Consider the following 22,506-nt stretch of genomic DNA (forward strand, 5'->3'; position numbering starts at 1 on the left):
TGAATTTGGCATTTTCTTGCCATTCTGAACAAAAAGCCAATGTTGGCAAATTTGTTATGTTCCCGTGACAAACTGACAAATATTGTCATGGACATAAATGGTTTTGTTTTACAGGCATTTTGAACATGAAAAAATGTACTTTGTCATAAACAGGTGAAATTAAACTTATTTTCCACATCACAATGAACATAAAAGCCGAGTTGGGACATGACTATCTCAAACCATGTGGTCGTGAAAATGTTAGAAAAATGTCCAATGAATGAAGTATGTGGGCGTGTCCCTCATTCGGAGTCTTCCATTGTAGAAATCTAAACTCATCCAAGAGTCATTCTCAATCTGCAAATCGGTGGCTGAAAAGTGAGAAGAACCGGTTCCAGCAAATGGAGATTAAAATCGGATCAAATAAAACCCCGGTGGTCAATCAAAACATTTTGAATCTCATGACCTCTCGCTCTTTCTCTGTTTTCGCCCCATGTGCAGAAATGGCTGCAGGAAGTACCCGCCTCACCTGGTGGAAGTGGAGGCCATCCAGCACAAGACCACGCAGATCTTCCACAAGGTTTACTTCCCCGACGACTCGGACGAGGTGACTCCTGCGTTCATGCGGCAAAGGCCTTTTAACTTTGAATGAAACTTCTTTCTGTTGATGGAATATGTTCCGGCCGATATCTGATCAGCATCTTAAGCACTCGCAAGGTGATTGAGGTGATGGAGGTGGTGGAGGTGGTGGAGATGATGGAGGTGATGGAGGTGATGGAGGTTGTGGAGGTGGTGGAGGTGATGGAGGTGATGGAGGTGATGGAGGTGGTGGAGGTGATGGAGGTGATGGAGGTGATGGAGGTGGTGGAGGTGATGGAGGTGGTGGAGGTGGTGGAGATGATGGAGGTGGTGGAGGTGGTGGAGATGATGGAGGTGATGGAGGTGATGGAGGTTGTGGAGGTGGTGGAGGTGATGGAGGTGGTGGAGGTGATGGAGGTGATGGAGGTGATGGAGGTGGTGTAGGTGATGGAGGTGGTGGAGGTGATGGAGGTGGTGGAGGTGATGGAGATGATGGAGGTGATGGAGGTGATGGAGGTGGTGGAGGTGATGGAGGTGATGGAGGTGGTGGAGGTGATGGAGATGATGGAGGTGATGGAGGTGATGGAGGTGATGGAGGTGGTGGAGGTGATGGAGGTGGTGGAGGTGATGGAGGTGATGGAGGTGATGGAGGTGGTGTAGGTGATGGAGGTGATGGAGGTGATGGAGGTGGTGGAGGTGATGGAGGTGATGGAGGTTGTGAAGGTGGTGGAGGTGATGGAGGTGATGGAGGTGGTGGAGGTGATGGAGGTGATGGAGGTGATGGAGGTGGTGGAGGTGGTGGAGGTGATGGAGGTGGTGGAGGTGATGGAGGTGATGGAGGTGATGGAGGTGGTGTAGGTGGTGGAGATGATGGAGGTGATGGAGGTGATGGAGGTTGTGGAGGTGGTGGAGGTGATGGAGGTGGTGGAGGTGATGGAGGTGGTGGAGGTGGTGGAGATGATGGAGGTGATGGAGGTGATGGAGGTTGTGGAGGTGGTGGAGGTGATGGAGGTGGTGGAGGTGATGGAGGTGGTGGAGGTGATGGAGGTGGTGGAGGTGGTGGAGATGATGGAGGTGATGGAGGTGATGGAGGTGATGGAGGTGGTGGAGGTGATGGAGGTGGTGGAGGTGATGGAGGTGATGGAGGTGATGGAGGTGGTGTAGGTGATGGAGGTGATGGAGGTGATGGAGGTGGTGGAGGTGGTGGAGGTGATGGAGGTGGTGGAGGTGATGGAGGTGATGGAGGTGATGGAGGTGGTGGAGGTGATGGAGGTGGTGGAGGTGATGGAGGTGATGGAGGTGATGGAGGTGGTGTAGGTGATGGAGGTGATGGAGGTGATGGAGGTTGTGGAGGTGATGGAGGTGATGCGTGGTGATGGAGGTGATGGAGGTGGTGGAGGTGATGGAGGTGATGGAGGTGGTGGAGGTGATGGAGGTGATGGAGGTGATGGAGGTGGTGGAGGTGGTGGAGGTGATGGAGGTGATGGAGGTGGTGTAGGTGATGGAGGTGATGGAGGTGATGGAGGTTGTGGAGGTGATGGAGGTGATGCGTGGTGATTGAGGTGATGGAGGTGGTGGAGGTGATGGAGGTGATGGAGGTGATGGAGGTGATGGAGGTGGTGGAGGTGATGGAGGTGATGGAGGTGATGGCGTTGATGGAGGTGGTGAAGGTGATGGAGGTGATGGAGGTGATGGCGTTGATGGAGGTGGTGAAGGTGATGGAGGTGATGGAGGTGATGGAGGTGGTGGAGGTGGTGGAGGTGGTGGAGGTGATGGAGGTGATGGAGGTGGTGTAGGTGATGGAGGTGATGGAGGTGATGGAGGTTGTGGAGGTGATGGAGGTGATGCGTGGTGATTGAGGTGATGGAGGTGGTGGAGGTGATGGAGGTGATGGAGGTGATGGAGGTGGTGGAGGTGATGGAGGTGATGGAGGTGATGGCGTTGATGGAGGTGGTGAAGGTGATGGAGGTGATGGAGGTGATGGAGGTGATGGAGGTGGTGGAGGTGATGGAGGTGGTGGAGGTGATGGAGGTGATGGAGGTGGTGGAGGTGATGGAGGTGGTGGAGGTGATGGAGGTGGTGGAGGTGATGGAGGTGATGGAGGTGGTGGAGGTGATGGAGGTGGTGGAGGTGATGGAGGTGATGGAGGTGATGGAGGTGGTGGAGGTGATGGAGGTGGTGGAGGTGATGGAGGTGATGGAGGTGATGGAGGTGGTGTAGGTGATGGAGGTGATGGAGGTGATGGAGGTGGTGGAGGTGATGGAGGTGATGGAGGTTGTGGAGGTGGTGGAGGTGATGGAGGTGATGGAGGTGGTGGAGGTGATGGAGGTGATGGAGGTGATGGAGGTGGTGGAGGTGGTGGAGGTGATGGAGGTGGTGGAGGTGATGGAGGTGATGGAGGTGATGGAGGTGGTGTAGGTGGTGGAGATGATGGAGGTGATGGAGGTGATGGAGGTTGTGGAGGTGGTGGAGGTGATGGAGGTGGTGGAGGTGATGGAGGTGGTGGAGGTGGTGGAGATGATGGAGGTGATGGAGGTGATGGAGGTTGTGGAGGTGGTGGAGGTGATGGAGGTGGTGGAGGTGATGGAGGTGGTGGAGGTGATGGAGGTGGTGGAGGTGGTGGAGATGATGGAGGTGATGGAGGTGATGGAGGTGATGGAGGTGGTGGAGGTGATGGAGGTGGTGGAGGTGATGGAGGTGATGGAGGTGATGGAGGTGGTGTAGGTGATGGAGGTGATGGAGGTGATGGAGGTTGTGGAGGTGGTGGAGGTGATGGAGGTGGTGGAGGTGATGGAGGTGATGGAGGTGATGGAGGTGGTGGAGGTGATGGAGGTGGTGGAGGTGATGGAGGTGATGGAGGTGATGGATGTGGTGTAGGTGATGGAGGTGATGGAGGTGATGGAGGTTGTGGAGGTGGTGGAGGTGATGCGTGGTGATGGAGGTGATGGAGGTGGTGGAGGTGATGGAGGTGATGGAGGTGGTGGAGGTGATGGAGGTGATGGAGGTGATGGAGGTGGTGGAGGTGGTGGAGGTGATGGAGGTGATGGAGGTGGTGTAGGTGATGGAGGTGATGGAGGTGATGGAGGTTGTGGAGGTGATGGAGGTGATGCGTGGTGATTGAGGTGATGGAGGTGGTGGAGGTGATGGAGGTGATGGAGGTGATGGAGGTGATGGAGGTGGTGGAGGTGATGGAGGTGATGGAGGTGATGGCGTTGATGGAGGTGGTGAAGGTGATGGAGGTGATGGAGGTGATGGCGTTGATGGAGGTGGTGAAGGTGATGGAGGTGATGGAGGTGATGGAGGTGGTGGAGGTGGTGGAGGTGGTGGAGGTGATGGAGGTGATGGAGGTGGTGTAGGTGATGGAGGTGATGGAGGTGATGGAGGTTGTGGAGGTGATGGAGGTGATGCGTGGTGATTGAGGTGATGGAGGTGGTGGAGGTGATGGAGGTGATGGAGGTGATGGAGGTGGTGGAGGTGATGGAGGTGATGGAGGTGATGGCGTTGATGGAGGTGGTGAAGGTGATGGAGGTGATCGAGGTGATCGAGGTGATGGAGGTGATGGAGGTGGTGGAGGTGATGGAGGTGGTGGAGGTGATGGAGGTGATGGAGGTGGTGGAGGTGATGGAGGTGGTGGAGGTGATGGAGGTGGTGGAGGTGATGGAGGTGATGGAGGTGGTGGAGGTGATGGAGGTGGTGGAGGTGATGGAGGTGATGGAGGTGGTGGAGGTGATGGAGGTGGTGGAGGTGATGGAGCAGATCTCCACTGTTGGTGACACGTCTGTATCTGTGGATGTTGTCAGTCCCTCGGTCTCTGATGCTCCAGGAATCATCCCAATAACATCAGGTGTAGTCTACAGAGAGATGACTGATCTGATCTGTGGAGCGTCTACAGAGAGATGACTGATCTGATCTGTGGAGCGTCTACAGAGAGATGACTGATCTGATCTGTGGAGCGTCTACAGAGAGATGACTGATCTGATCTGTGGAGCGTCTACAGAGAGATGACTGATCTGATCTGTGGAGCGTCTACAGAGAGATGACTGATCTGATCTGTGGAGCGTCTACAGAGAGATGACTGATCTGATCTGTGGAGCGTCTACAGAGAGATGACTGATCTGATCTGTGGAGCGTCTACAGAGAGATGACTGATCTGATCTGTGGAGCGTCTACAGAGAGATGACTGATCTGATCTGTGGAGCGTCTACAGAGAGATGACTGATCTGATCTGTGGAGCGTCTACAGAGAGATGACTGATCTGATCTGTCATTCAGTCACTTCTTCCTGGGTTTAAGCCGGTTATACAATAACACGTTTTGGGAAAAGCTTCTTAATTATAAGATGTTGCTTCAAGATCTCATTCTTTTTGACCTCTTTATTGAACAGTCTAAGCTCGTTCATTTGCAGGACATTGTGTACGTTGTGGTGTGCGGATGGTTTCAGGTGCTGAAAAAGACATTTAAAAATGGTTTTACAAAAAGGGAAAAGGCTGCCATGAAATGCAGGGATTTGTAGAATATGTTCATCTTCCCTCTGTGATCAGAAGCTTTTATAACAATTGTAGTTGTTGCACTTCTACAGTTCTGTCTCTAATATGGAGTAATATTCACACTTCCTGTTTCATTTCCGCAGCTTTTCTGAGTTTTCCTGCAAAAAATGAAAATAAATGAGTAACACATAACAGTCTTAGGTTACTATGTTAATAATATGACGCTGTTTTGATATGACATCAGTAAAATCATTTCAATATTCTAATCATAAGTTTCTGATGAAACATGATATGGTTCATATTTCTCTTTATGCAATAGTGAGTCAAGTCTTCTGATTCACAAACCGAGAGGTTCAAATGAGCCGACGGCCTTAATTACTTTGTTTTATTCATCTTTGTCAAGACAATTTTAGTGACGACTTATCTATTTATTTCACTGTGAAATTCATTTAGACAAGACGGTTATATTTCATATTACCACGTTTGTCTTTCTGTCCTTTTCGTCCCACTGTGACGTCCCCGTCCTTCTTTACATATGATACAAACGACAGGAAGAATTGTTGTTTGTCCTTGGGGCTTTTCGACTCCACGTCTTGTAGATCTTGTAGAGTTTTGGGCGGATTTTCATCACGACTGGAATCTAATAATGACACATAACGAAGAATGAAATCAATGATTATTCTGTCTGAAATGAGTTGGGTCAGTGCTGAGTCTTAGGGCTTCTCACTATCAACTAGAAACGAGACCAATTTTCAACTTGATCTTGGAAATAAACAATTTGAATTAGAATATTCACTTCTACCATCGCTACATTTAGTGTTGGATGGTTTCTTTTGACCACATGTCTCTCTTTTCTCTTGTAACACGAGAAACTGTCTCGTGTTCACGCTCCAACACGCTTTACACCTTATTATACACTTATTATATTACACAGATATTACACAGATATCACACAGATATTATACAGATATTATACAGATATTACACAGATATTATACAGAGCAGATATTATACAGCGCAGATATTATACAGATATTACACAGATATTATACAGAGCAGATATTATACAGCGCAGATATTATACAGATATTACACAGATATTATACAGATATTACACAGATATTATACAGATATCACACAGATATTACACAGATATTATACAGATATTACACAGATATTATACAGACATTATACAGATATTACACAGATATTACACAGATATCATACAGACATTATACAGATATCACACAGATATTATACAGATATCACACAGATATTATACAGATATTACACAGATATTATACAGATATTATACAGATATTACACAGATATTATACAGATATTATACAGATATTACACAGATATTATACAGACATTATACAGATATTACACAGATATTATACAGATATTACACAGATATTATACAGACATTATACAGATATTACACAGATATTATACAGATATCACACAGATATTATACAGATATTATACAGATATTACACAGATATTATACAGATATTACACAGATATTACACATATATTATACAGATATTACACAGATATTATACAGATATTACACAGATATTATACAGACATTATACAGATATTACACAGATATTATACAGATATTACACAGATATTATACAGACATTATACAGATATTACACAGATATTATACAGATATCACACATATTATACAGATATTATACAGATATTACACAGATATTACACAGATATTATACAGAAATTACACAGATATTATACAGATATTACACAGATATTATACAGAGCAGATATTATACTGCACAGATATTATACAGATATTACACAGATATTATACAGATATTATACAGATATTATACAGATATTATACAGATATTATACAGATATTACACAGATATTATACAGATATGATACAGATATTATACAGATATTACACAGATATTATACAGATATTACACAGATATTACACAGATATTATACAGATATTACACAGATATTATACAGATATTACACATATATTACACAGATATTATACAGACATTACACAGATATTACACAGATATTATACAGATATTACACAGATATTATACTGCACATATATTATACAGCGCAGATATTATACAGCGCAGATATTATACTACACAGATATTATACAGCGCAGATATTATACAGATATTATACAGATATTACACAGATATTATACAGATATCACACAGATATTATACAGATATTATACAGATATTACACAGATATTATACAGATATCACACAGATATTATACAGATATTATACAGATATCACACAGATATTACACAGATATTATACAGATATTACACAGATATTATACAGATATCACACAGATATTATACAGATATTATACAGATATTACACAGATATTATACAGATATTACACAGATATTATACAGATATTACACAGATATTATACTGCACATATATTATACAGCGCAGATATTATACTGCACAGATATTATACTGCACAGATATTATACAGCGCAGATATTATACTGCACAGATATTATACAGCGCAGATATTCCGGTTCATGTCGCTGTGAAGACGAGGAACCACACCCATCAGCGGCCATGCTTGTTTACATACAAACCGCATCACGTAAGCTGCGCACAAGGTTTAATTAACGCTCATTAATTAACGCTCACTGCATACAAAATCTAACAAAAATAGGTCTTTCTTTGCGAATATTTTTGAGGAATTTTGTTTTGGGGAATATTGTTACGAGCTTTATATAAAATACATAAACTAGATTTTGCAATGGCTGAAGCCATTGCTTGAGTGTCTGCATTCTTGCTGAAAGTGTACATGTGTGTAAGTACAAATTTGTTGAAGTGTGAAGTTGTTTGAAGTTGTTTAATTGTGTTAAAGGTATTTTTTGTGTTAAAAGATTTTTTTGTGTTAAAAGTACTTTTTGTGTTAAAAGTATTTTTTGTGTTAAAAGTATTTTTTGTGTTAAAAGTACTTTTTCTGTTAAAAGTATTTTTTGTGTTAAAAGTACTTTTTGTGTTAAAAGTACTTTTTGTGTTAAAAGTATTTTTTGTGTTAAAAGTACTTTTTGTGTTAAAAGTATTTTTTGTGTTAAAAGTATTTTTTGTGTTAAAAGTATTTTTTGTGTTAAAAGTACTTTTTGTGTTAAAAGTATTTTTTGTGTTAAAAGTATTTTTTTTGTTAAAAGTGCTTTTTTGTAAAAGTACTTTTTTTGTGTAAAAGTACTTTTTTGTGTAAAAGTACTTTTTGTGAAAAAGTATTTTTTGTGTTAAAAGTATTTTTTGTGTTAAAAGTATTTTTGGTGTAAAAGTATTTTTTTTATGTAAAAGTACTTTTTTTGTAAAAGTACTGCATGTGTGTACAAGTACTACATGTGTGTACAAGTACTACATGTGTTTAAATACTAATGTGTTGAATTCTGAATGTGTTGAAAGTGTTTGGAAGTGTGGAAGGGTTAATATTTGTTGAAAACATGAATTGTGTTCAATGCCACATTTATTACAATGGGTTAAAGTACTTTTGTAAATACTGTAAAAAGTACAGGTAGTACAAATGTCAAAAGTAATAGCACACGTAAGACTGTGAAAGCGATCGTAATGAGGTATCACTTGTTGAAATCGGTGAAAGCGTCAAGGAGTTGAAACGCACCAAAGGTTTTGGACGTGAAAGGGTTAAATATTATACTTTTACAAATACTGCAAAAAGTGCAAGTAGTACAAATGTCAAAAGTAATAGCAATAATGAGACAGTGAACACGATCATAATGAGGTATCACTTGTTGAAATCGGTGAAAGCGTTAGGGAGTTGAAACGCGCCAAAGGTTTTGGACGTGAAAGGGTTAAATATTATACTTTTACAAATACTGCGAAAAGTGCAAGTAGTACAAATGTCACAAGTAATAGCAATAATGACACAGTGAACACGATCATAATGAGGTATCACTTGTTGAAATCGGTGAAAGCGTTAGGGAGTTGAAAGGCGCCGAAGGTCAGGAAAAAACTGGAAAATATAATAATAATAATAATAATAATAATAATAATAATAAAAAACACTAGAACATATAGTGTCTGCGAGACATCTCGCAGACACTCAATTAAAAATAGTCTTTTATGTATATAGTCTTCTATATACACATAATTTACAGTTGAATTTACGGATGTAGTGCAAAAAGTGAGCAGTGCAGTGAGGGATGGATTGAATTATGGTTATATTAAAGTTAAAGTGAGAAAGTGTGAGAAGGGATCTGACCTGCTCGTCCCAGAGTCCTGGAGACGTACAGCTCCTGCAGAGATGAAGTCTTTAGCCAATCACCTTCTCAGCAGAGGGCGCTGTAGTCTCTGTTTGTCCCTGGCTGTGGCTCCAGTGTACCACACGGTGGTGGAGGAGGTGATGGAGGAGGTGAGGATGGACTCAATGATGGCCGTGTAGAACTGCACCGTCATCTCCGCTGTCAGATTGGATTTCCTCAGCTGCTGCAGGAAGTACATTATCCCCCTATAATTATTGGTGAGTTGGTCTCAGATAGAAGAGAAGAAATTTGAAAAGTAAAACCTTTAACCTTTCCAGCTTTCAAGACACATTCTTTCACAGTATCTTAAAGAAACCTCATTATCAGGCCTCAGCTGCTGGTCTTGGTTTGCCCAGGCCATGTGCTCTTTCTACCTCAACTCCAGAGTCTGAGATGATCTCTGCTGTTTTCTTCTCCAGAATACCCACAGTGTCCTCTTCTTTCTCTCCCTCTTGGACCCCACAAGCCTAAGGTCTACGTGATCTGGACTCCAAATCCAGGATCTTATTTTTCACACTATTGTTCTCCGTTGGCAGAGTCGTTGCCTTGGCCTGCAGCGCCTCCATCTTGGACCTCATAGTCTGCAGCACCTCCATCTTGGACCTCATAGTCTGCAGCACCTCCATCTTGGACCTCATAGTCTGCAGGACCTCCATCTTGGCCCTCATAGTCTGCAGCGCCTCCATCTTGGCCCTCATAGTCTGCAGCGCCTCCATCTTGGACCTCATAGTCTGCAGCACCTCCATCTTGGACCTCATAGTCTGCAGGACCTCCATCTTAGCCCTCATAGTCTGCAGGACCTCCATCTTAGCCCTCATAGTCTGCAGGACCTCCATCTTGGACCTCATAGTCTGCAGGACCTCCATCTTGGACCTCATAGTCTGCAGCGCCTCTAACTTGGACCTCATAGTCTGCGGCGCCTCCATCTTGGACCTCATAGTCTGCTGCACCTCCATCTTGGACCTCATAGTCTGCAGCACCTCCATCTTGGACCTCATAGTCTGCAGGGCCTCCATCTTGGCCTTCATAGTCTGCAGGACCTCCATCTTGGCCCTCATAGTCTGCAGGACCTCCATCTTGGACCTCATAGTCTGCAGGACCTCCATCTTGGACCTCATAGTCTGCAGTGCCTCCGTCTTGGACCTCATAGTCTGCAGGACCTCCATCTTGGCCTTCATAGTCTGCAGGACCTCCATCTTGGCCCTCATAGTCTGCAGGACCTCCATCTTGGACCTCATAGTCTGCAGGACCTCCATCTTGGACCTCATAGTCTGCAGTGCCTCCGTCTTGGACCTCATAGTCTGCAGCACCTCCATCTTGGCCTTCATAGTCTGCAGGACCTCCATCTTGGCCTTCATAGTCTGCAGGACCTCCATCTTGGCCCTCATAGTCTGCAGGACCTCCATCTTGGACCTCATAGTCTGCAGGACCTCCATCTTGGACCTCATAGTCTGCAGTGCCTCCGTCTTGGACCTCATAGTCTGCAGCACCTCCATCTTGGCCTTCATAGTCTGCAGGACCTCCATCTTAGCCCTCATAGTCTGCAGGACCTCCATCTTGGCCCTCATAGTCTGCAGGACCTCCATCTTGGACCTCATAGTCTGCTGCACCTCCATCTTGACCCTCATAGTCTGCAGGACCTCCATCTTGGCCTTCATAGTCTGCAGCACCTCCATCTTGGCCTTCATAGTCTGCAGGACCTCCATCTTGGCCCTCATAGTCTGCAGGACCTCCATCTTGGCCTTCATAGTCTGCAGCGTCTCCAACTTGGCCCTCATAGTCTGCAGGACCTCCATCTTGGCCTTCATAGTCTGCAGCTCGTCCGTATTGTCTGAAATACGTTGTTACACCTCATCCATGCATTCTCCATCCGCTCCTGGCGTTTTTATCTTTTTTATATTGTTGAATCCCTTTTGTCTCCAGAGGAATCCTCGTTTGACCTCCTGTGATCACCAAGAGTCCTCGTTTCCTCTCTTCCCGATTCTTTTGGTTCCTGTGGTGGCTGTTCTATAATATTAACTGATTTGATCAGATCTTTTTTGTTCAAGTTCAAGAATGGAGGTAGTTTACAAGGTGCATACATGGAGAGAGGGCAATGTGTCCGTTTGTCACTAACGTAATCTCACCTCTGCCCTTTACATCCCAAAAGTCACACACACACACATCTTTGGCCACGCCCCTACAAGGGGCAGGGCTCAATCGGTTTTACAACCGTTGTTTCAAGCCCTAAATGTCGGGTTCATGCGTGTGGTGTGGTACAAATTCATCAAACTATACAATAGTTGGCAATAGTGCAAATTATCTCAACAATATCACAGACGATTTCTTCGATTCGGACCTTACCAAGCGCTGATCACATTTACGCCCTCGGGGCCGCAATGTCACACTGTGTTTTACTTTTTATTTCATGTATCGTGTAGGGTAATTATACTCGTTTCCTGCTCACACATTTGTACCAAGATGTAATGTATATTCTCTGGGACGAGCCATTACATTTGGACAACACGTGTAGCGTTTTAGGTAGTTAAGGTTCATATTTATATTTAAAAGGGCTCCATCCGAAGTTTGTTCAGCAAAACATTAACATCTACTCAGTTTCATTCTCTGAAGGGGAGAACACGATTCATTGACCGATAATTATAATTCTATAAAGATCAATACAAAGTCTCTATAAACCAGGATGATTGTGTGTGGTTTAATAAACAAAGATATAAAATCAATCAATGACACATTTGGTTACACAGGCTGTGCCTGGGCTCAACTTAGTTAAAAGAAATGCTGGTATTAAGAATTAGGTTTTGATTGGTTTTGGGGAATAATTCAAGGGAACCTGTCTTTAAATGCCACTCTGTAAATATCAGCCACTCTCAGGTCTCACGTGTCCAAGGAGGATGTGGAGCAAGGCCTCCCACGTCTCTGTGTCCTTGGAGCTGTCCGGGGTGCTGATGCTTGAGCAGGTGTAGCATTCGAAGAGTTTGATGAGTCCAGGGTCCGTTGAATCGTGTTCGGGTTGTTTGGTGAAAGCCGAATTTGGAAGACAATGCAGCCTCCCTGGTGGGGGAGGGGCCCCTGCGGGGGTCCCTGACCCGGTGTGTCGTGGCAGGTCACGATGGAAGAAGAGCGAGGGAGCAGAGCTGAGTCTGCTCTTTTATTGACCTGGGAGGAGTGGCCTAGTGGGAGTGGCTTTAACTCTTGGTCAAACTTATTCTCAGTTTGGGCAAATTTAACTCAAACCAGAAAAAATGACATGTGACCATAATAAAATACACAATATTGTCAACGAACACACATCAATAGCAGGTAATGAGAAAGTACATTAAGTATGACATGAACACTTCAAACCAGTTCTTGTGGCAAACAAAACTAAAACATGATTTAGTCACAAGTTTAGATCACACAGTCAGCATCAAGTGGGTTTAGATGTGAAATGTAGTGATTCTCTTATCAGATTCAGGGGGAGGGGCTCCGGTGAGGACAGTGTCCTCTCCGTGGGGGGACGTTCCTTTACACCCAACACTAGCTTTGATTTCTGCAACAGTGTGTTGAGCTGTGAAAAGGTATTGTCTTTCAAAGGTCTTTTTGGGACATATAGTGTGTAAGTAAATTTTATTTGTACAGCACCTTTTACAGACAGAAGTCACAAAGTGCTTCACAAAACATAGAGTAAAACGATAAAAACACAAAAATTTTACAGTGAGCAATACATATACAACAATATACAGTCAAATCAGTCCCTGAAGCAAATGCAATTAAAAGGCTTGACTAAATAAAAAGGTTTTAAGCCTTAAAAGCAACAACAGAGTCCAGTGACGGCAGGGAGAGCGGAAGATCGTTCCAGAGTCTGGAACAGTCTGGAAGGATCCGTCTCCTCTGGTCCCAAAACAAGTGCGAGGAACCAACAACAGGTCCTGATCCAAAGACCTCAGTGAGCGAGTGTACGGTCTGAGGTCCTGATCCAAAGACCTCAGTGAGCGAGTGTACGGTCTGAGGTCCTGATCCAAAGACCTCAGTGAGCGAGTGTACGGTCTGAGGTCCTGATCCAAAGACCTCAGTGAGCGAGTGTACGGTCTGAGGTCCTGATCCAAAGACCTCAGAGAGTGAGGGCGAGTGTATGGTCTGAGGTCCTGATCCAAAGACCTCAGTGAGCGAGTGTACGGTCTGAGGTCCTGATCCAAAGACCTCAGTGATCGAGTGTACGGTCTGAGGTCCTGATCCAAAGACCTCAGTGAGCGAGTGTACGGTCTGAGGTCCTGATCCAAAGACCTCAGTGATCGAGTGTACGGTCTGAGGTCCTGATCCAAAGACCTCAGTGAGCGAGTGTACGGTCTGAGGTCCTGATCCAAAGACCTCAGTGAGCGAGTGTACGGTCTGAGGTCCTGATCCAAAGACCTCAGTGATCGAGTGTACGGTCTGAGGTCCTGATCCAAAGACCTCAGTGATCGAGTGTACGGTCTGAGGTCCTGATCCAAAGACCTCAGTGAGCGAGTGTACGGTCTGAGGTCCTGATCCAAAGACCTCAGTGAGCGAGTGTACGGTCTGAGGTCCTGATCCAAAGACCTCAGTGAGCGAGTGTACGGTCTGAGGTCCTGATCCAAAGACCTCAGAGAGTGAGGGCGAGTGTATGGTCTGAGGTCCTGATCCAAAGACCTCAGTGAGCGAGTGTACGGTCTGAGGTCCTGATCCAAAGACCTCAGTGATCGAGTGTACGGTCTGAGGTCCTGATCCAAAGACCTCAGTGAGCGAGTGTACGGTCTGAGGTCCTGATCCAAAGACCTCAGTGATCGAGTGTACGGTCTGAGGTCCTGATCCAAAGACCTCAGTGAGCGAGTGTACGGTCTGAGGTCCTGATCCAAAGACCTCAGTGAGCGAGTGTACGGTCTGAGGTCCTGATCCAAAGACCTCAGTGATCGAGTGTACGGTCTGAGGTCCTGATCCAAAGACCTCAGTGATCGAGTGTACGGTCTGAGGTCCTGATCCAAAGACCTCAGTGAGCGAGTGTACGGTCTGAGGTCCTGATCCAAAGACCTCAGTGATCGAGTGTACGGTCTGAGGTCCTGATCCAAAGACCTCAGTGATCGAGTGTACGGTCTGAGGTCCTGATCCAAAGACCTCAGAGAGTGAGGGCGAGTGTACGGTCTGAGGTCCTGATCCAAAGACCTCAGTGAGCGAGTGTACGGTCTGAGGTCCTGATCCAAAGACCTCAGAGAGTGAGGGCGAGTGTATGGTCTGAGGTCCTGATCCAAAGACCTCAGTGAGCGAGTGTACGGTCTGAGGTCCTGATCCAAAGACCTCAGAGAGTGAGGGCGAGTGTACGGTGTGATCAGATCGCTGATGTACAGAGGGACCTGACCATTTAAAGCTCTAAAAGTCAGAACTAGAATTTTAAACTGTTTCCATGGAGACGGGCTCCAGTGAAGGGCTTTGAGGGTGAAATGTGGGCCCTTCTATTTGTGCGAGTCAAGATCCTCGCTGCAGAGTTCTGGACCAGCTGCAGACAAGAGAGTTCCTTCTTGTTAAGACAGGAAAACAAACTGTTACAATCGTCTAAACGTGAAGAGTTCAGATCATTTTGAGACACAATTTTCCTGAGCTTAGAGATTTTCCTCAACTGAAAGAAACAGTTCCTCGTCGTTGGAGTGGAGCTCTAAAGACATGTCTTTGTCAAAGACAACATCCAAGTTTCTGAGACTTGGTTTTACACTCTGGCCTAAATCACTCAAGTACTGGTTTATCCCTGGAATGACATCATCAGGGGCAATAATCAGAGTTTCTGTTTTGTCTGTTTTTAGCTGCAGAGTTTTGACTCAGCCATTGTTTAATTTGCACTAAACAACTGACCAAAGAGTTCAGCTTCTGGATCTCAGAAGGTTTAAAAGAGCTGAATATCGTCATGAACACATCACTAAACTCTTTAATGATCATTCCCAGGGGGATTATATAAAGCAGAAATAAGACGGGACCCAAAACGGAGCCCTGAGGAATTCCACACAACAGATCAGCTGAGTCAGACATGATTTGGTTTGCAGCAACACTAAAGCTCCGACAAGATAAATATGAGGAAAACCAATGAAGAATTGACCCCGATAGTCCGATTGTAACGGCCAGTCTACCCTCCACCTTCGGACAAATGCGAGCTTGGGGACCCGAGTTTGGGGACAGAGCTTTGTTTAGCGGCCGAGAGCGAGCTGCTAGCTTCTACCGCGGGTGTGTTAGCCATGTAAGCCTCGGGCCCACTAGCCGTGTTAGCCTCGTTAGCTTTTGAGGCAGACTTTTTTTTTTTTTGGACCTTCAGCTTTGTTTTTTTAGTTCCTGTAGCATTACCAGTCTTTTCTTTTCCTGGTTTGGTCATCTCTTGATCCTCGTTTCTTGGGATTTCATGGGTAAAACTGGACTTTTTAAGAAAAAAGGTTGTTGTAAATGTTCAGTTATCTATCCCACTCCACTATGTCTCCTCCAGAGCAGGAGCTTAGCTATAGCTTTGGCAGCTTTGCTCGGTGGCGTTCTTCTTTCTTAGTGTTCAAGCAGATAAGAATCAGAGGTTTATTTCCATTGTCAGTGAAACTTGGAACTTGCTGTGGTATTAAGGTGCATCATAGAACAATCAATAATAATAGTAGTAAAATATATAAAATAGGGCATGCATAACATTTTGATTTTTGTGAATAGCAGACTGAAACACAATTATCAATATCTATTACTTATTAGCTCAAATCTTATGTTACAAAAATATGTACACAATAAATATTGAGCCCCCAAAACTATTGTTCTATTTCATAAAGTAGAAAGACAGACAGACCTTGTTTAAATGTTGCCGATGTAAATGTTAAACTATGTCAGCCAGAGGTGCAGTGACAAATGTGTGCATTGACTCTTTATGTATTATATTGTGACTTTGCTGTTCTTGTGTGTTGCAGGTGTTTGAGGTGGAGTCCAGCACTAAAGCCAAAGACTTCTGCCACAACATCTCTGCTCGCCTCCTGCTCAAGTCCTCCGAGGGCTTCAGCCTCTTCGTCAAGATCACTGATAAGGTCCACATCCACAATCATACTGCGTTTAACAAACAGTAACCGAGCTGAGAGCAGAAGCTGTGAGGGAAAACAGGGGAACACAAAAGATATGATATTATCAAGTTATGGCACACACACACACACACACGGCACACACACACACACACACACACGGCGCACACACATGGCGCACACACACACACGGCACACACACACACACACAGCACACACACACATGGCACACACACACACACACGGCACACACACACACACACACACGGCGCACACACACGGCACACACACACACACACACACACACGGCACACACACACACACACACACACATGGCACACACACACACGGCACACACACACACACACACACGGCGCACACACATGGCGCACACACACACACGGCACACACACACACACAGCACACACACACATGGCACACACACACACACACGGCACACACACACACACAGCACACACACACATGGCACACACACACACGGCACGCACACACACACAGCACACGGCGCACACACACACACGGCGCACACACACACATGGCGCACACACACACACACACGGCGCACACACACACACACATGGCGCACACACACACACACACACACATGGCACACACACACACACACACACACACGGCACACACACACACACGGCACACACACACACACACACACGGCGCACACACATGGCGCACACACACACACGGCACACACACACACACAGCACACGGCGCACACACACACACACACACGGCACACACACACATGGCGCACACACACACACGGCACACACACACACAGCACACACACACATGGCACACACACACACACACGGCACACACACACACACACACATGGCGCACACACACACACACGGCGCACACACACACACACACACACATGGCGCACACACACACACACACATGGCACACACACACACACACACACACACGGCGCACACACACACGGCTCACACACACACACACGGCACACACACACACACACACACACGGCGCACACACACACGACGCACACACACACACACATGGCGCGCGCACACACACACACACGGCACACACACACACACGGCAAACACACACACACACAGCACACACACACACACACACACACACACACACATGGCGCACACACACACACACACACACGGCACACACACACACACAGCACACGGCGCACACACACACACACACATGGCGCACACACACACACACACATGGCGCACACACACACACGGCGCACACACACACACACACACACGGCGCACACACACACACACACGGCGCACACACACACACACGGCACACACACACACACACACACGGCGCACACACACACACACACACGGCACACACACACACACACACACGGCGCACACACACACACACACGGCGCACACACACACACACACGGCACACACACACACACACACGGCACACACACACACACACACGGCGCACACACACACACACACACACACACACGGCGCACACACACACACACACACGGCGCACACACACACACACACACACACTTTTTGCTGACCAAAAGTGAAAAATACTCTGAATAATAATCTGTAATTTGCGTTTTTTCATTGGGTCTTGAGGAGAATATAACCACTAAGTTTCAGACAATCTTGACGTTTCACGTAATAGATAGGGGGCGCTATATGGTTACTAATTATTTACAATCAAGTCATAATTGAATTAAGTGAAATTAGAGCTCAGTAGGCCAATGCCTTTGGCCGTGACATGAGTTTTTGGACGGTGTGCCACGCAGAGAGCATAAGGAAAACTGGATGAATATTGAATTTCAATTCTTTAGATGTGGAAACAGTCGTTTTGAGCTCAATCGGATGAAAAACCTAGGACACGTACTTTAAAGTACTTAAAAGGACTTAAAAGTGGCAGCCAAATTTTTACGCAATATGGCTGGAAAGATGCTGCTTGTTTGTGTTTTACTTGTCTCATCAAGTTCTGTCACTAAAAGAATAAAAAGAATAAACAGAATTGGACCGAGAACTGACCCCTGTGGCACACCGTAAGTTACTTTAGAACAATGTGAGGAGCTCTGTTTTACATTAACAAACTGGTACCTATCCAATAAGTAGGATTTAAAGCAGCTGAGGGCGGGGCCTCTGACACCTACATCACATTCTAACCACTGCAGTAGAATGTTGTGGTCGATGGTCAAACGCTGAGGTCAGAACCAGGACTGAGACCAGTCCATCGTCAGCAGCTAATAACAAATCATTTGTGACTTTAACTAGTGCAGTTTCAGTGCTGTGGTGGGCTCTGAACCCTGCTGTGGTGAGCTCTGAACCCTGCTGTGGTGGGCTCTGAACCCTGCTGTGGTGGGCTCTGAACCCTGCTGTGGTGAGCTCTGAACCCTGCTGTGGTGGGGTCTGAACCCTGCTGTGGTGGGCTCTGAACCCTGCTGTGGTGGGCTCTGAACCCTGCTGTGGTGAGCTCTGAACCCTGCTGTGGTGGGCTCTGAACCCTGCTGTGGTGGGCTCTGAACCCTGCTGTGGTGGGCTCTGGACCCTGCTGTGGTGGGCTCTGGACCCTGCTGTGGTGGGCTCTGAACCCTGCTGTGGTGGGCTCTGAACCCTGCTGTGCTGGGCTCTGGACCCTGCTGTGGTGGGCTCTGGACCCTGCTGTGGTGGGCTCTGAACCCTGCTGTGGTGGGCTCTGAACCCTGCTGTGGTGGGCTCTGAACCCTGCTGTGGTGAGCTCTGAACCCTGCTGTGGTGGGCTCTGAACCCTGCTGTGGTGGGCTCTGAACCCTGCTGTGGTGGGCTCTGGACCCTGCTGTGGTGGGCTCTGAACCCTGCTGTGGTGGGCTCTGAACCCTGCTGTGGTGGGCTCTGGACCCTGCTGTGGTGGGCCCTGCTGTGGTGGGCTCTGAACCCTGCTGTGGTGGGCTCTGAACCCTGCTGTGGTGGGCTCTGGACCCTGCTGTGGTGGGCTCTGAACCCTGCTGTGGTGGGCTCTGAACCCTGCTGTGGTGGGCTCTGGACCCTGCTGTGGTGGACGTTAGTTTTACAGCTTGGGCTTGTTCAGGGCGAATAGTGGGAGTCATTTTATCTCATTTATATCTGATGTTTTTATAGAGAGAAGCTGGGAGTGAGGGCTCTACTGCTGTGACAGTTTGTTACCATGGTTACAGTGCTGAAAATAAATCTAGTGTTACTTTAGTTGACTTCTATTAGATGTGAATAGTCTCTGGTTTGGGCCTCAAACAGAGCTGCTGATAGGACAGAAGCAGCTTTTCCTGCTTTTACGGGTTCTTCTGTGAGAGAGCGACTTTCTAACTTTGTTTATGTGAACGCAGTTCTTGGTTGTACCAGGAGGAGGCGCTTTGACCTAATGACCTTCTGTTTTAACGGAGCTGCAACGTCAAGAGCAGACTTCAGAGAATTCATGGTCAAGTCGACAAATTGATCACTTATACTGGGACTAAAACTGTTCTCAGCAGGATCACATGACATGTCACTGCACCTGTCACTGCACCTGTCACATGACATGTCACTGAATATTGGCTCTATTATTTCTTTGAATTTTGAGATCATTTTTTGGGATATTTTCCTTTTCATTATAACTTTATTCTGTGGCTGATGATCTTTAAGAATAAACTGAAAGGAAATGATCTGACAATATAGAGTTTTGAGGGAGGACAATGAGGTCACTAATCTCTGTTCCAGATCCAGAGTCTGCTTATGAGCCAAACCAATGCTGTCTAACAAGGCGCTGAGAGAATTACTGAGAGAATGATCACTCACGTTCATTATTGAAAACTCCAGCAATAACGACTTTATCCCAGGATAAACCTAAGTTTGATCGGTGGATAACTTTGAACAAAACTCATTTTTGTTTTCTCATATTTTGACATGTGATTGACACATGAGGCTTTAAATGAGTGAAATGCATTGTTAGTTTCAGGACTCATGAGTCGCTTGAGTGTGAGATCACTGCCCCGCCCACCTCTGTGCTCCTGGAGGTCTGAAGGTTAACATGGGTGGGTGGGGTTAACATGGGTGGGTGGGGTTAATATGGGTGGGTGGGGTTAACATGGGTGGGTGTTGTTAACATGGGTGGGTGGGGTTAACATGGGTGGGTGGGGTTAACATGGGTGGGTGTTGTTAACATGGGTGGGTGTGGTCAACATGGGTGGGTGGGGTTAACATGGGTGGGTGGGGTTAACATGGGTGGGTGTTGTTAACATGGGTGGGTGGGGTTAACATGGGTGGGTGTTGTTAACATGGGTGGGTGGGGTTAACATGGGTGGGTGGGGGTAACATGGGTGGGTGGGGGTAACATGGGTGGGTGTTGTTAACATGGGTGGGTGGGGTTAACATGGGTGGGTGGGGGTAACATGGGTGGGTGTGGTCAACATGGGTGGGTGGGGTTAACATGGGTGGGTGGGGTTAACATGGGTGGGTGTTGTTAACATGGGTGGGTGGGGTTAACATGGGTGGGTGGGGGTAACATGGGTGGGTGTTGTTAACATGGGTGGGTGTTGTTAACATGGGTGGGTGGGGTTAATATGGGTGGGTGGGGTTAACATGGGTGGGTGGGGTTAACATGGGTGGGTGGGGTTAACATGGGTGGGTGTTGTTAACATGGGTGGGTGGGGTTAACATGGGTGGGTGGGGTTAACATGGGTGGGTGTTGTTAACATGGGTGGGTGGGGTTAACATGGGTGGGTGTTGTTAACATGGGTGGGTGGGGTTAATATGGGTGGGTGGGGTTAACATGGGTGGGTGGGGTTAACATGGGTGGGTGGGGTTAACATGGGTGGGTGTTGTTAACATGGGTGGGTGGGGTTAACATGGGTGGGTGTTGTTAACATGGGTGGGTGGGGTTAACATGGGTGGGTTAGAGCTTGAAGATCGATGTTATAATCACACACCGCACCTACTTGTAAGTTTCAGGGCTCAGGAGTAGCAGAGTGTGAGACACAGAGTGTGAGACACAGAGTGTGAGACACAGAGTGTGAGACAGAGTGTGAGACACAGAGTGTGAGACACAGAGTGTGAGACACAGAGTGTGAGACACAGAGTGTGAGACACAGAGTGTGAGACACAGAGTGGAGTGGACTCATAGTCACATAACCCTGGTGTTGAAGCCGTGTTTGAGTTGGAGCTAAAAGGTCTATGTTATATATAATATAATATAATCACTCATTCATTTATAACTAAAAGTGATATGGCTCATTTGTAGCATCTTATGCTTATTTATTTGTTTATTTGTAGCATGTGTTTACTCTTCAGCTTCTCAGAAATGTGACTTTTTGGTATTGTTGGGTAAGAATCTGATGCAGTCTTTATCTGCCTTGACCCTGAACACTGGTGTCACTAAAGCCTCAGTCACGAAAAACCATGTTTTGAGGCCACCAGCAGTCGAACGCTGAAAAGCGACTTTACAGTTCAACATTGATCTGAAATTGATTTGAGCAATGTATTTTGAGCAGCATTCTGAGGCCATGGTCAGGAAAGCACTCAGTCATATGCTAATCAGGTACTCATCGGTGATGTGGGAGCTGCAGTCAGCACATAATAGGATTTCTGGCCATAGGCTGTTATGGTTATGGTAACAAATATGTGTTTCAGGTGAACACTTAGTGTAAAGAAACAGATTAACAAAACAGATCCGGAGGTTCCACCCAGTGGGATTATTCCAGAGTTCTCAAAGCAGGTTTGCAGATTGAGAATGATTTTGAATGAAAGTCGAAACGTCCGTGTCCAGATGACAACATTTGAATCTATTTAAATCTATAACACTCCTGGACAAATGAGACTTGTACATTTTGCAAATATCGTTGGAAGAATCTGGTGTAATGTTTGTGTTTTTTGATAATTTGGACATAATTGTGTGTGAATTGCACTTAAATATATATTTATGGCTCTAGTGCGTCCTGTGAAAAGTTATAATGGAACGAAAACATTTCTCTCCCACGTGACACCTTTGATTGGCAGCTGTCCCCTTCCACGGTCAGAAGGGTTAAGGGCCCTTTGTCCCTGTTGTAGTTTTAATATGTTCCTCATAAACAGCCATATTTGTGTCATCGCATGTTCCTTATTGGCTAATCCACCTGT

General features: G+C 46.0%; 1 protein-coding gene across 1 annotated transcript in view; it reads left to right on the forward strand.

Moving 5' to 3' along the window:
* The window catches only part of LOC140361268 (unconventional myosin-VIIa-like), a 247,547-nt gene that overhangs the window by 210,601 nt on the left and 14,440 nt on the right, over positions 1–22,506 (forward strand). The window contains exons 40-41 of the mRNA XM_072447021.1: positions 481–586; positions 16,268–16,381. Coding sequence (XP_072303122.1) covers positions 481–586; positions 16,268–16,381 — 220 coding nt within the window. The remainder of the gene's footprint in view (positions 1–480; positions 587–16,267; positions 16,382–22,506) is intronic.

This window comes from Eucyclogobius newberryi, unplaced genomic scaffold, assembly GCF_026437365.1.
Source record: "Eucyclogobius newberryi isolate DKJ021-1_F unplaced genomic scaffold, fEucNew1.0.hap1 SCAF_15, whole genome shotgun sequence".
NCBI lineage: Eukaryota > Metazoa > Chordata > Actinopteri > Gobiiformes > Gobiidae > Eucyclogobius > Eucyclogobius newberryi.